The sequence below is a fragment of the Nothobranchius furzeri genome, chromosome 17, assembly GCF_043380555.1.
Source record: "Nothobranchius furzeri strain GRZ-AD chromosome 17, NfurGRZ-RIMD1, whole genome shotgun sequence".
Lineage (NCBI taxonomy): Eukaryota > Metazoa > Chordata > Actinopteri > Cyprinodontiformes > Nothobranchiidae > Nothobranchius > Nothobranchius furzeri.
Window position 1 is genome coordinate 52013880 of NC_091757.1, and position 14418 is coordinate 52028297.

A 14418-nucleotide genomic window follows, 5' to 3' on the forward strand; every position below is an offset into this window, starting at 1 on the left:
ACACAAACCCCAGCTCCAAAACCTGCCTGATGCTCACTTTGTCCACCCTCCAAAGTTTCTTTTGCTAAAGAGGCTCAAAGAACAGTTTCCAGTTGTAATAACTTCTGTCTAATATATTTTTAAAGATGCTCTTTCTTTTTTTGTTGTCCACCTCAATTTCAGGTCTTTTTAAAAAAAATTCTTGAACTTTGTTTCCTGTTTTGACTACTCCTACTGAATTTGTCACAGTTTTGCTATTGTTTGTTTTCATATTTTTTCTTACTGTCAGACCTTTTTGTTGTCCTGTCCCGTGTTTTTGCCTCATCTCGACCTCACATAGCAGGTCAAGTGTTCTTCCAGGAAAACCCCTCCCAGTTTAAATCAAGTTTATCTCTCTAATGCCACTTGATCCTTGTCGTTTCTTCATTATTCATTTGTATTTTATTTTATTTTATGTTTTTTGTTCTGTCCGATCTATGGGGTGCCATTTGTAAAGTCAAACAGTCATAATCTAACAGCAATATTTTTGGTTATTTAGCATATCATAAGAGAAAAAATTGAGAGTTCACTTTTTCAAAGTCATATTTTCACCATGTTATTCATACATTTATAAATGTTAAAGTTTCCAAAAAAATATTTAGTTAGCACGCTAAATATTTAATTTATAGTTAAATATTTATGTTGCAAACTAAATATTTAGGTCTGATCTAAATACTTAGTTTGTAAAATAAATATTTAATTCACTAACTAAATATTTAATTTACTAATTAAATATTTATTTTGGAAATAAATATTTAAAATTTAAATTAAATATTTAATTTGTAAATTAAATATTTTCCAAAGAAATATTTAGATCCCAGCTAAATATTTATTTTCCATGATGTTATTTAGCTCCACACTATAGTTTATATTTTTGGGTCAGACTTAAATATTTATTTCCCAAATACTGATTTTGCAAACTAAATGTTTAGCTCCAAAATAAATATTTAGCTGGGATCTAAATATTTATTTAGGAAAATAAATATTTAATTTACAAATTAAATATTTAGTTCCAAAATAAATATTTAATTAGTAAATTAAATATTTAGTTAGTGAATTAAATATGTATTTTACAAACTAAATATTTAGATCAGACCTAAATATTTAGTTTGCAAAATAAATATTTAACTGCAAATTAAATATTTATCTTGCTAACTAAATATTTATTTGGAAACTTTAACATTTATAAATGTATGAATAACATGATGAAAATATGACTTCGAAAAAGTGAACTCCCAATTTTTTTCTCTTATGATATGCTAAATAACCAAAAATATTGCTGTTAGATTATGACTGTTTGACTTTACAAATGGCACCCCATACGATCAGCCTTTTTGTTTTGTTAGTAAAGTTTTTGATCCTTAGTTCAGTATTTTTTGGTTCCTCCGACAATACAAAGAGCACACCAGATATTTTCCCCTTTAAACCTGTTAAAACTGATTCACTGTTTATTTTTATAGCTTTTAATTGATTACTTTGGGTTTATTTCACTAACAGACAAAAATCGTATCTTCTGTGAACAGAAAAATCTTTTGCTGCAACACTGACCGCTACTGGGGGTCCTTCCTGCCAACAGCCATTGTAAATAATATACAACAACTCTTTGACGACTTGATTATTATTATTATTCTGAGCTACTACAGCAATCAATTTCCCTCTGGGATTAATAATTTTTGAATTGAATTGAATTGAATTGAATTGGAAAAATACTTACAGTAATGTGCAAATGACTCTATTTATGAATTCTTGCTTTGGAAATGGGAGCAATGTGCCAGAGATTCTTTGTGGGGAGGCATTGGTGACCTGTCTGTTAGCTGGAACACCGGTGTTTAAAAGTCTGGAAGTAATTATAAACACATTCAATCTTAGAATGATGGAGGTACTGGTTTTTTTTTTTACCCCAAACTGTGCCTCAACAGGCCCCAGGCGCCTCTCTCTCTCTCTCTCTGGTTGTCCTACTTTGAAATCACACTAACAGTCTAAAGATATAATTCAACCTCAGTTGTTCAAGTCAGTATCTTGTGTTAAAGGGATACTAGGCAGACCCTCTTGTGTCCATTAGTGAAACCAAAAGTGAAATGTATCTCCTCGCTGTGTTTTCGTCTTGTTAAAACCTTCATGCTGCTCCCCAGCCTTCATTAAGTTCATCATCAAATCAAACAAATCAGCTGTGTTCACGATCTAAAGCATGCAGGAAACATGCTGGAAGCAGACTGCCTCGTCAGGCATGTTAGCTCCACTTTACTAAGTCCAACAGGTATTGGACCGACAACTCTGAATTTGCAAGTGCAGTATTCTGAGCACAGAGGGCGGTGGGGGTCTGGGTGACATTTCATCAACCCTGTAAAGGGTCATTTTAGCACATACTGGCTCAAAAATGATTTAAAAATATGAAGAAGTTGAATAGCATGCCTTTAAAGAAATAAACAAAATCTGCTCAGTCTTTATGGTAAATTAGCGCGAAAACTCATCTGTTATTACCTGATGAAGCAAGTTTATATTTATGTTTATGTATTTAGCAGACGCTTTTGTCCAAAGCGACTTACAAGTGATAATCGGCATTTTGCCCTTGAGGCTAACAACAACAATAACAACAACAACATTGACATAAGTCATGGAGAGGAGGGAACAAGGAGTGGACAGTAGAGAGGGGGGACGGGTGCAGGCAAGGTGCTAGTTAAGAAGATGCTCTCTGAAGAGCAGGGTCTTCAGGAGTTTCTTGCAAGTTGTTGCATAATAGGAATTTAATTCTTATTTTTCCTCTACTTGTCCCATCTGCACAAGGGCAGAAATCCCATTTCAATTTTTGGGGGGGACAATAAGCAGTAAAACTTCAGAGAGTAATTTTTTGGGGGGTGGGGGGTGGGGGGGGGGGGGGCATGAAAAAAAAAAGCTCTCTACATACAACACGGTATGTCCTTATAAGAGACTGACCTGAGACTCTGTGCCTGTGTCTGACAGGCTCTGGCTGCCTGTGCTCAAGTGACTGGACTTTGCCTAATGAAACCGTTTAGAAACAATTTCATTCCTTTCTTATAGATGTCTTTATCAAAATGCAAGTTTCTACTTACTTGACGTTCTGGAGCATTAAAAAACGACCTGATGGCTGCCGTTTTTCGTTTCTCTGCCATTCCAACTGACCTGGTCTGCTGACAGTTGGACAGCAACACACACACAGATGGGATATTGTCATTAGAACGGAGCTGGAGGATATTGATCAACAATAATATCTTGCCAATTTTGTACATCTCCATAAGCATCCTTTCTTTTTGTTTTCATTTCAATAACAAGACTATGGCCTAAAACGGAATAAGCAATTCAGAATAAAGATTTAAAAGTAGATCATTAATAGTTGAAGCAGCATGTCCGGAAATGACGTGGCTATTAGCTGACCAGCAGCTACACGTGTGGACGGATGCAAAGCATTAATTTTAAGTACTAAAACATATCTAACTTTTTCACAACAAAGTGAGAGAACATAAAATGTCAAATTAAAATTTTATTAAATCACATAACATGAAAGCTACTAAAATCCAAATAGTTCCATATTGATTTTAATATATTTGAAATTTTCCTTCTAAATATGTCTAGAAAAAAAAAAAACTTCAAATCAGCTTTCACAAGTCAAGTATCAAAATGACTGAAATCTCTTTAATAAATCATAGAAATGTTTGTAGGCTATTAGAGAATAACTCTGTAATATTTAATAACTTTATCTAAGTCCTACTGAACGAAAAGATACACGAAATCTAAAAATATATTCTTGAAATATTTGTTTCATTTCAATAATAAAAATTAAAAACATTTACTTTAAAATACACTAAACATATACATACTCTGTAGTTTATCTTTCAGTTGAATCGATCTCTCACTTTTCTCAGTTTTCATAGTGTGTTTGGGTCTGTGTGGCCAACGGGATCTTTGGCTCTATGTTTTACACTGAGAGCTTTGAGCAGCATGCCTCCACCACACATTTGCTGCTACCAGCTCATCCCTAAGCTGCACGGAGCACCTGCACTTTGACATATTGTAAACAACTGCAGAGCCTGGGGAAGACGGGATAAGAGCGGTTAAACGCCGTGGTTTTCTGTACATCGGACCAGTTAGTTTTGATTCTACCGTGTTCATCTGCTAAATAGGATGAAACACGGACATTTTCATCGATCTATAAATGCTCCGCAGATTCCAGGGGCAGACGGTGAAAGCGTACGTGTCCGGAAAAAGGAACTTTTGATCACCTTAGTGAATGGAATAATAATAGCGGAATAATCCTGGAATGACCAGAGAACATGAAGTGACAACTTTTTTTTTTTACTGTGGTGGTGGTGGTCTGTCATAAAGGGATCTCCGACCGGTGATCAAAATCTAAAGATAATCGGTGTCTATGTTTGACGTTTATGACCACATCTGACATACATATTTAAGTTTGTAGAACAAGCGTGTGATAAATGACTTACTGCTGGAAACCGCTGGCTTTTTGATTCCCGCCTCCTGTGAGCCTGTGGGCTGCTGTGAAGCTGTGAGCGAGGCAGAGCCGGCAGCCCCGCCCGTTGGAAACAGCGCGTGTGGACCGACCGTACCAACTTGAGGAATTATAGGGGGTGGACTATAATTTCTCAACAATTAAAAACACATTGTTTTGTATTTGCAGACTAACTTTTACGCTGTGGTTTTAGAAGACAATACAGGTTTACTGATAGCATTTATGTGTTTACAATAACTTTTGTGGGGTGGGGGGGGCAACTTTGTGTGGGGGGGACGCCGTCCCCCCTGGGATCTCCGCCTCTGCATTTGCATGAGACATAATGCAGAGCGCAAATTCATAGCTAAATATATACTAATTGAAACAAGACATGCACACAGAAAACAGCCTTCATAGAGTTTCAGTTACCCTCAAAACCAACTAGAACCACAGTTAGTTTTGCTCCTGGCTCATGATGGGTTTCACTTACACCAGCTGAGTTCAGCTGGAAGGACAGAACAAAAACAAGCCACGTTTCTAAATCTTGCCTCTGTTTCTCTTCAGCGTCATGGCTGTCTCACTCTCCTACGACCTCTTGCTCTTACTGGTGATATCCTCCCTGGACTGGTCCTCTACTCCAGGATCTGCGTTTCTCACTGACCACAACCGCATGACGTCATCAGGTGAGTTTCTGCTGTTTTGTTTTAGGGGAAAATATGACACGGGGATGATGTGAGATGAATCATTCCCCAGACCGTTCATCAAACTCTCCGTGCCTGCTCGATCACCTATTAACAAATCCGATTTTATGCTCAACAGGCTGTTGACACTTGTTATCGTCTCTTATGTCAGACACTAGTTGCAGCATGCCGTGTTTGCTCGGATGCATGTGGAAAAGTTTCACGTTGAGCAAACGCCTCGCTTTCCTGACTTGGCCTGCCATGCTGTTTGGCGATCGATAGAGCCAGAGTAAACATGTGGCTGGGACGTTGCTGCCAAAGTCCAGGGACAGAGCGATGCAAGATGTTCAGCCAGCTAATCCAGTTGTCACTCAACGATTTGAAATAATTGGGTTAAAGAATGCTGTGGCTCATGACACAGGCCAGACTTTTTTTATTTATATATAAAATATACAGGGCTGCACGGTGGCGCAGTGGTTAGAGCTGTTGCCTTGCAGTAAGAAGGTCCTGGGTTCGCTTCCCAGCCTGGGATCTTTCTGCATGGAGTTTGCATGTTCGCCCTGTGCATGCGTGGGTTCTCTCCGGGTGCTCCGGCTTCCTCCCACGGTCCAAAAACATGACTGTTAGGTTGACTGGTCTGTCTAAATTGTGCTTAGGTGTGAGTGTGTGTGTGTTTGATTGTTTGTCCTGTGTCTCTGTGTTGCCCTGCGATGGGCTGGCACTCTGTCCAGGCTGTACCCCTCCTGATTGCCCGTTGACCACTGGAGATAGGCACCAGCCCCCCCCCCCCCCCCCCCCCCCCCACCCCACCCCCACCCCCAGCCCCCCACCCCCCGCGACCCCACATGGACAAAGCGGGTTCAGAAAATGGATGGATGGATAAAATATACAGCTTACGATCCCTTAAGCCAAAAGAGGCTAAGATAAATCGTCAGATCAACCATAAATGGTGTTTTTTCACATAATTATAACAGCTGAGGCTAAAAGTCATAAAACGTACTTAAGTATCATCTTCATTTAGTGGTCAAACCAGAATTAGGTGAAGAGTACAACCTTGGCTGAGGAAAGGGCTGATCTAGAGTCAGTATTGAGTTCTTACAGCTTCTAAAAGACGAGAACTTGTTTGTTGATGACTTCATCAGAACTAGAAGTCGACCGATATTGGTTTTTCTATTGTCGATACCGATGCCGATATGTAGGAGACATGGTCAGCCGATGACTGAGATGTACTGCTTTTCTGAGCCAATTTTCATTGCCTATAGTCATTTTCCACTTTGTTTTCATGCTAAAATGTTACTAGTAACATCAGTTGAAGCAAAAAGTTTCTGATCAATCAATCAATCAATCAATCAATCAATCAATCAATCAATCAATACTTTATCAATCCCAGAGGGAAATTAGAGTTCCAGTACACACAATTCAGAGATCAGACATACATGGGCAAGACACATGACAAGAATTGGTGACTGGTCATTCGCAACCAGAGTCGCGCTACCTTAATAGAGATAAGAGGTTTACATGAGGATTGGTTCAGGTGGAGGGAAAAAAAGGCACTTCAGAGTTACCCTCGCACCAGAAGGGCAGCTTTGCTCTGCAAAAAAAACACCTCAACAGATTTACAACAGACTTCAGTTAACACAACATAACATGAGACTCCAATAGGAAGGCGGGGGGGGGGGGCTGGGATCCTGTTTACCCCAGCGAGAGCAGCCATCTACAGCACTGTGCACTGTGCAGTCACAGGTGGAGGGAGATCTTGGGAGAAGCGCAGAGCACATTGACTCCTGCAGGTTGATGACCTCGCCAGGCTGAAGTCCACCAATCCGGGGGGGGGGTACGTCGGGTTTTCACAGCATCTGTCTGCATTCCTTCGTGGGGGTTTGTTGCCGCTCAAGGCTACCAGGGCGTCAGATTCGGATAACAAGAATTTGTTTGGGTCAGGCTGAGATCATTTTTATGCTAAATCAGTGCTTAAACTCTGAATGTAACTGTTAAATCTTAACTTTGTGCACTGCTCAGTGTTAAAATCAGACTCCTAAATAAAGTTAATTTAGAGTATTTATCATGCAGATGTTATTACTGAACAGAAAAATACATTTAAATTAAATTCTGTAACAGCACCAGGCTGCCCGAGGATGCGCCTGACCTTTAATCTGCTTTATCAAGGACAACTATCGTCCGATACGATACATAAAAAATGGTAAATAAACGGTATATATCAGTCTACCCCTAATCAGAATATCTGGATTGACATGTAGAAGAAAGTGGCGTCTGCTTTTCTGGTTCCTGTGTTACGAAACTAATCTCTGCAAGATGGATAAGCAAACATTTCTGTTCCGACCTTTGTCGTTCATGGACCAGGTTCAGTTTCAATAAAGTTGTTTAATTTTGGTATCTGCTTGCACATATCCAGACTTAAAATCAATATCTTTCAGACTTGTTGGGCTTTACAGTATCTGCAATGTTTGTATAAACAGTACAAAAGGTGTTCTTGGACGCACATTCAGGCTAGCAGCTGAGAGTGTATTCCTATAAGCATCTTATCATTGGTTTCATTGATTTGTTCTCATCACATGTAAAAGATTTGTGACAACATTCCAGTTTGTGGAGGTCATGTTTGTCTGATATTGAGAGTGTCTGGACACTAAGGTTGTGGACATCTATGGCATGCTTTAAATGCTTTTAAGGTTATTATTAGACTCGTGCAGCTGGTAGCACTGAAGAGTTTATTTGTCTTCTGCCTGAAAATACGTTTAACAAGCGCTGATGTAGTCAGCCTTGTGGCTTTCTTCTGTTTCTGTGATGTGTTTCTGCAGCTAATACACATAAAAGGATAATTTGTTATGAAATAAGCCCATTTCCAATTCTTCTTTAGAGTTTGTGGAGGTACACATGTCGTTTTTGTGCTATCTTGCTTTATTTAAAGAGCAAGTCACCCCCTGCCAGATTCTTACTAAACTCCCACTTCCTGTTTGAAAAATAAAACAAATGCTGTTGCCTAGCAGACCGAGAGGGCGGAGCCACTAACAAATACATACACTCACAACATTGTGACATCATAATGTGCCATCTAACATCATAGTGTACCTCTTAAGCTGAGCGGACACTGTGTGACTTTTTCACTCGTAGCACTCAGCTTCAGCTCAAACTGTACAACTTCCTCGCAGGGCAGATCTCACGAGTCATGCGCTCACACTGTACGTCTGGTAGCAACACGTCGGCCCTAAAAATATGCTAAAAATAGCAGTTTTTACACAACATGTCAGACTTTTTTGTCTTGTTTTGCCTGTTGTCCTTCGGGAGTGCTGCAGGAGGACACAGGGATTTATGGGGGATGGATGAGGAAAACGAAATAAAGAAAGTAAATCTGTGTTTTGTGATCAGTTTAATTATACATGAACACGACAAACACGCTTTCTTGACAATCTTTGAGAGTAAAAAAAACGTGTAGAAACAAAAACAAACAACATGTGTTATTAGGGAAATAGCGGGCGAGCGGTGTTGATGCATGATTGCGCATGTGCCGTGAGCAGTTCTGGTACTTTTTGGGTCGCAGCTGCTCGCAGCGCCGCTTCAACAGAGCGATACCCTCACGAGGGACGAGCAAAATATCAAACACGCCAGAAGTTTGTGCGAGCTCACGATTGCTGATCGGTAGCTGGTCACGTGGTGTTAATCGCCTCTCGTAACCCCCTGTACACTACACGACGCTCGGCGCAAAACTCGCCCCGATCCCGTGGATTCTCGCACGAGTGGAAAATCGGCTCAAAAAAGTGAAAAAGTCGCACAGTGTAAGCCCAGCTTTAGCCAATAGCGATGGCAGATTTAAATTCAAATGCAGTGCAGAGTTTTTGCCTGACGACGGTGCATCGCTGACAGTTTTAGGCAGATTATTGAAATTTTAACTAAGATTAACTAAAGTGCCAAATTATTGACTGAATGTGTCTACAGAGCCATTAGACACTCATTTATATAGTTTATCAACAACAAATAGTTGATTTGAGGGTGACTTGCTCTTTAAATGACGCCCTTAGAAAGGAAAACAGCACTTTACCAGGGCACTTCTTTTTCTGTTGTGTGGGTTTTGTGAAAAACAGCTGCAGACATACCACTGGAATCCACTGGAGATTGCCAGCTCATCTTGTCTTTTTACTGCCAAGTTGGGCGCACATTGCAGTTTTCCAAGATTTTTTTTTCGTAGATGTTTAAATTCTTTGAAATTTCTTCATCAATATTACAACATGCTGACTGTTAAGAGTAAAAAAACTTCTTTTGTTGGTTTTGAGCAGGTTTATCTTTGAGGTTCATTGGTCATTTGCACTATAAAAACAACCATGAAGCAGCCTTTTTTCTATGAAACACATTTTTCTACATCTGGCACACATTGTCCTGATTCCGTAGCCATTAAACTGTAATCATGTGTCAAAGCAGTTATTAACTAAGAGGAAATTGTAAATGTCCCCAAAAAAACCTAAATAAACCAAGCTTCAGTTGCTTTGGGAGACTCTTTAGTAACGCTAGAGTTCTTTATCTGTATTTTGATATGTCAGTAATGTTGGATACTTGTGGGTTTTTGATTCGATTCCAGCTTTTCATCTTGACAGAGATTCTCTGTAAATGGAGAGAAATCCATTTGGAGTAGTGACAGTAGGGCATTAGGTTGTCATTTTATAACTGTTCCAGATGGTTTTCTGCAAGTTCCTGTAGTTTGTGCACAAATACAACAGGACATGCTATTTTAGCAGATTTAGCAACAGTTAGCTGAAATTAAATCTAACGGTAGTCATTTTTGTATTAAACAGCTGAACAGCCACAATAATTTTGCCCACACCATTTGAACAACGCAGCAATGTTTATTTTGGTTGTGTGTCAGGCGGATTGTAATGCGTGGGTTTGCTGTCTGGCATTCGCTCAAAGTCTGGATATTCCCAGTACATCCTGGAATGTTAGCAGTAGCTCAGACGTTAGTAGCTCAAGCTAGCGGTAACAGTAGCTCAATATGGCATTGTTCTGCAATTAGCATCAGTTAATGATGTGGTAAACCAGCCTTTCTCAGATAAAACCCTTTCTCCGTGGCCATTGCATTAATTTGAATAGGAAAGCAGGTCAGAGATGGCACAGACTTTTTGTTATGCTGCTTTGACACCCCAAGCGGCCTATACATTAGTCCCTCGTTTATCGCTGGAGTTACGTTGTAAAAATAACCCGCAATAGGCAAAATTTGCTAAGTAGTCAGCTTTATTACAATTGTTATGTTTGTAGTGTACGCAGCTCCTATTGGGATTACACACACACTCAAAAGCACACCAGAATGTCTGTCTCTCAACTGTTTTATTGGTGAGCAGATTTATTTGCACACACTCACTCCAGCATTTCAGTCCTTGGCTGCACGTCTCTCGTCATCACTCGCGTCTCCTCCTCCTGCATATAAAGATGCAGGAGCGCTCCTGCATCTTTATATGCAGGAGGAGCACTCTAGCCGTGGCACAGTACACTCCCGCTGACACAGCCTCTCCTCCGCAGACGTGTTCGACCCAGCACTTCACCACCAAAGGCTGTTACCCCCCCCCCCCCCCCCCACACACACACTTAATATGCTTTTCTCAGAAAGACATTGAGATTTTCACACTTTTCTCTTGTGTTTAAACACTCTCAAAGTTCAAACCTTGGTACATTTGGATGCACTGTAAAAAAAATGCATACAAAAGTGTACAAAAAAATCTGGAATAGTGCGTGGCTGCGAAAGGTAGCGATGGGTACCGAATTCTGTACTTTTTAAGGTACAGACCGAATTCCACGGTACCGAATGAGCACCGATTCACATCATTTGAAACGGTGCCTCGTTTCGGTACCCGTCCTTCATAACGAGAACTTGCCTAGACAGCTGCGCATGCGCAAGTGTGTTGTGTCGTTGGTCGCTGCGAGCGAGTTGTAAACAGAGCAGCATGGTAGAAAGAACGCACGCTAAAGCTTGGGTCCACTTCACTAAATGTGATGGGTAACTGGGTGATGATGAAACCAGCGACAACGATCTAAGTGAGACATCCTCATCTTAATCTGCTCCGGTAGGTAAATAAAATGTTTAAGATAACTTTAGCCTGATTTGTTAGCTTCCGTTCCGCTAATGGTGCGTTCGCTTTCTCCTCGGAACTCCGACTTTCCGACTGGAAGAACATGAGCGCGCTCTATAGTTTGGCTTCACTTTACTAAATGCGACGGGTGATTGGGTGAAGATGAAACCAGCGACAACGATCTAAGTGTGAGGCATCATCGTTTTAATCTGCTCCAGCAGCTAAATAAACTGTTAAAGATAACGTTAGCTTGATAAATTAGCTTCCATTGCCACCGTTGTTATCAGCTAATGGTGCGTTCGCTTTCTCCTCGGAAATTCTAACTTCCCAGTAGGAAAAATCAAATGAAAAAGGACGGCAAAAGGAATGAAGATACACAGTAAATTTAGTTCACAGTAAAGATGTTTGCTTCAGTTTAATTATCAGCTTATTATTATGGGGCAGCAGTAGCTCAGGTGGTAGAGCGGGTTGCCTCATGATCGGAGGGTCATGGACTTGATTCCAGCTCCCGCCAGGGGTATCCTGCCGTTGTGTCCTTGGGCAAGACATTTCACCCAACTTGCCTGTGTTAGTGGTGGTCAGAGGGGCGGACGGCGCCCAATGGCAGCCTCGCCTCTGTCAGACCTCCCCAGGGCGGCTGTGGCTACAAGTAGCTTACCATCACTAGCAGTGTGTGAAAGCGTCTTTGGGTGTCTAGAAAAGCGCTATATAAGTTCAATGCATTATTATTATTATTATAAAACTACAAGGACGATGTTAAAATACAAACAGTTGGATTTTATTTATCGTGATATTTATCAAATATGGTTAAATATTGAGAAAAATTTATATTTTATTATAAAAGAGAATTAAAATATTAAACACTCAAAAGGATCTAAAATTGGTACCGTTAAGTACCGGTATCGATTCCTAGGTACCGGGAATTAGTACCGGATCGATTCAAATGTCAAAGGTACCCATCAAAAGGTGAACTGCGCTATAGCGAGGCGGGGGTGGGGGTGGGGGGGGGGACTTAACTCAACAACAACAATGTAAATGTGGTATTAGAGTGACAACAAAAGTGTGTTGCAAATATAAACAATACAAGTTTCTTAATATGTTTTAAAAAAGGCTTCAGTGTCTCATCAACATACTTTTGAACACCTCCCTGCTGTGTCATCCTGTTGTACATGTCTGCTTTGTGTTAAATCTCACGGACTCTAAGACTCACCAGTCTTTTCCCTTAGGATTTTTTATTTGTGTGTAGTTTTTGTTTAACAAATTGTAGCAAATGCTTCTGCATCTACGTACTACAATGATCCTTTTGAAACACTGTAAGGCAAACCGCTGAAAACTGGGTGAGGTTAAGCCATCAAACATTTTGACAGGCCCACCTCCTTCGACTCTCCAAATTGTTTCCAGAGCCGGCCGTAGTAATGCAGCCCTGGTTCTCCTCAACAACGGTTAAAACATTTATAAACACAAAGCAGCCGGTGATAACATGAGCAAACACACTCGGCTGGGGCCTTTCTCAGGCCACAACCTCCAGTCCTGACAATGGTTTTCTCTGATACGCTCTATTCTTTCCCAGTTTTCATTCCTTCGTCTGGCTGACGGAGTCTTCGTAGAATTCTGTTCCTTCATCATTCATGTTGTCACACCAGCCACATAACAAGTCACGAGTAGACATTTGGATACACTTCTCTATAGTTAAAGGCTTACCAGAGTAATTACGGGTAGTGTTTGACTCCATGTGTCTTTACGCGCTTCCCTATCTTCCCTTCTGTTTCTCATCCCTGAACATCCCTCTGAGCGTCTCAGGGGGATTCTTCAGCACACACGTTGAGCCAGGTTGTGTGTTTGGCTACAGAGGTGGTAACCAGTACAAACTGTGCAGACTTTTGGACGTGCAATCTACGGTTTCATCTGCTTCAAAGACAAGTAGTAAAGTCACGATCGTAGGTCAAATATGATGTCTGGAGCAAAGCTGGAAACTTTAAAAGTGACAACGAGGAAACTCCGGCTTGGTTGTGCGGACAAATACTGCACTTTTATCCTCGTTTTTGTTGTTTGGATAAAATGTGTGGGCAGCAGTAACTCAGGAGGTTGAGCGGGTTGTCCAGTCATCGGAAGGTTGCAGGTTCGATCCCAGCTCTGGACAGAGAATTCTGCTGTTGTGTCTTTGGGCAAGACACTTAACCCACCTTGCCTGGTGGTGGTTGGAGGAACTGGTGGGACCTGAGCTCGGCAGCCTCGCCTCTGTCTTTGCGCCCCAGGGCAGCTGTGGCTACATCGTAGCTCATCACCATCAGTGTGTGAATGTGTGGGTGAATGGATGAATGATACACTGTAGTGTAAAGCGCTTTGGAGTCCTCGGACTCTGAAAGGTGCTATACAAGTGCGGGTCATTTATCATAACCAATCACATGAATGATCAGCTTTTTTCAGGGAAAATTGACCGTTTTACAGTTCATTAAAAAGAAATTCCCAAAGACCTCCCTTCATTTTTGTCTCGTGAGAAAAACCTTGTTTGCGTGTCATTTCCTGAAGTTGCATGTGTGTGTTTAGTCTGCTAGCATGTATAATTACAAGAAACGTAATTTCTACAGAATGAAAAAGGGCAGCTTGATTACTGAAAGGCAGTGAGGAAAATGATAAATTGCCCTTTGGATCTTGTGTCACTGGATAAATGTATTAGTTGTGCTTTAGAATTTAAAATAAGAAATCATTTCTTATATGAAAAGATCTTTTTCTAAATTACACATGCATTTGAACTTATTCTCTCACTGATCTGAAACGCTTAGTCTTCACTAGGGTTGTGTGTTGCTGGTGTCTAACTCCAACAGTCAATGTGTAAAAGACGAGGGACACCCTGGACATGTCACCAGTTCATCACTGATATACACAACTAGTCACACACTCACTTAGCCTGGTATATGAAAATATTGTCTGGCCACGACCCATAGACAGAGCTCAGTCATGGGCAGAATCTACAGTTGTCTTTCAAACTGTCTCCTCATTCTGTCAGACAAGGGAAAAGGACAAGGGCTGTAAATGCCTTATGTGTGCTGCATCTGTTGCTTATGGTGATAATGTTTTGTTGTACAGTCCCTATAAAAAAATAAAATAAAAATAAAGACAACGCACAATGTGATTTACTCACCACTACGAGTATCAGACAGTGGGGTAGTCCTCCATACACTGTCAA

At 40.6% G+C, this 14418-nt stretch overlaps 1 protein-coding gene across 4 annotated transcripts in view; it reads left to right on the plus strand.

Moving 5' to 3' along the window:
- Positions 1-14418, plus strand: part of ghra (growth hormone receptor a) — a 59274-nt gene that overhangs the window by 11683 nt on the left and 33173 nt on the right. For all 4 annotated transcript variants that reach the window (XM_015972871.3, XM_015972872.3, XM_070546145.1 and 1 more), the window contains exon 2: positions 5045-5163. In XM_015972871.3, coding sequence (XP_015828357.3) covers positions 5049-5163 — 115 coding nt within the window. In that variant the 5' untranslated portion in view covers positions 5045-5048. The remainder of the gene's footprint in view (positions 1-5044; positions 5164-14418) is intronic.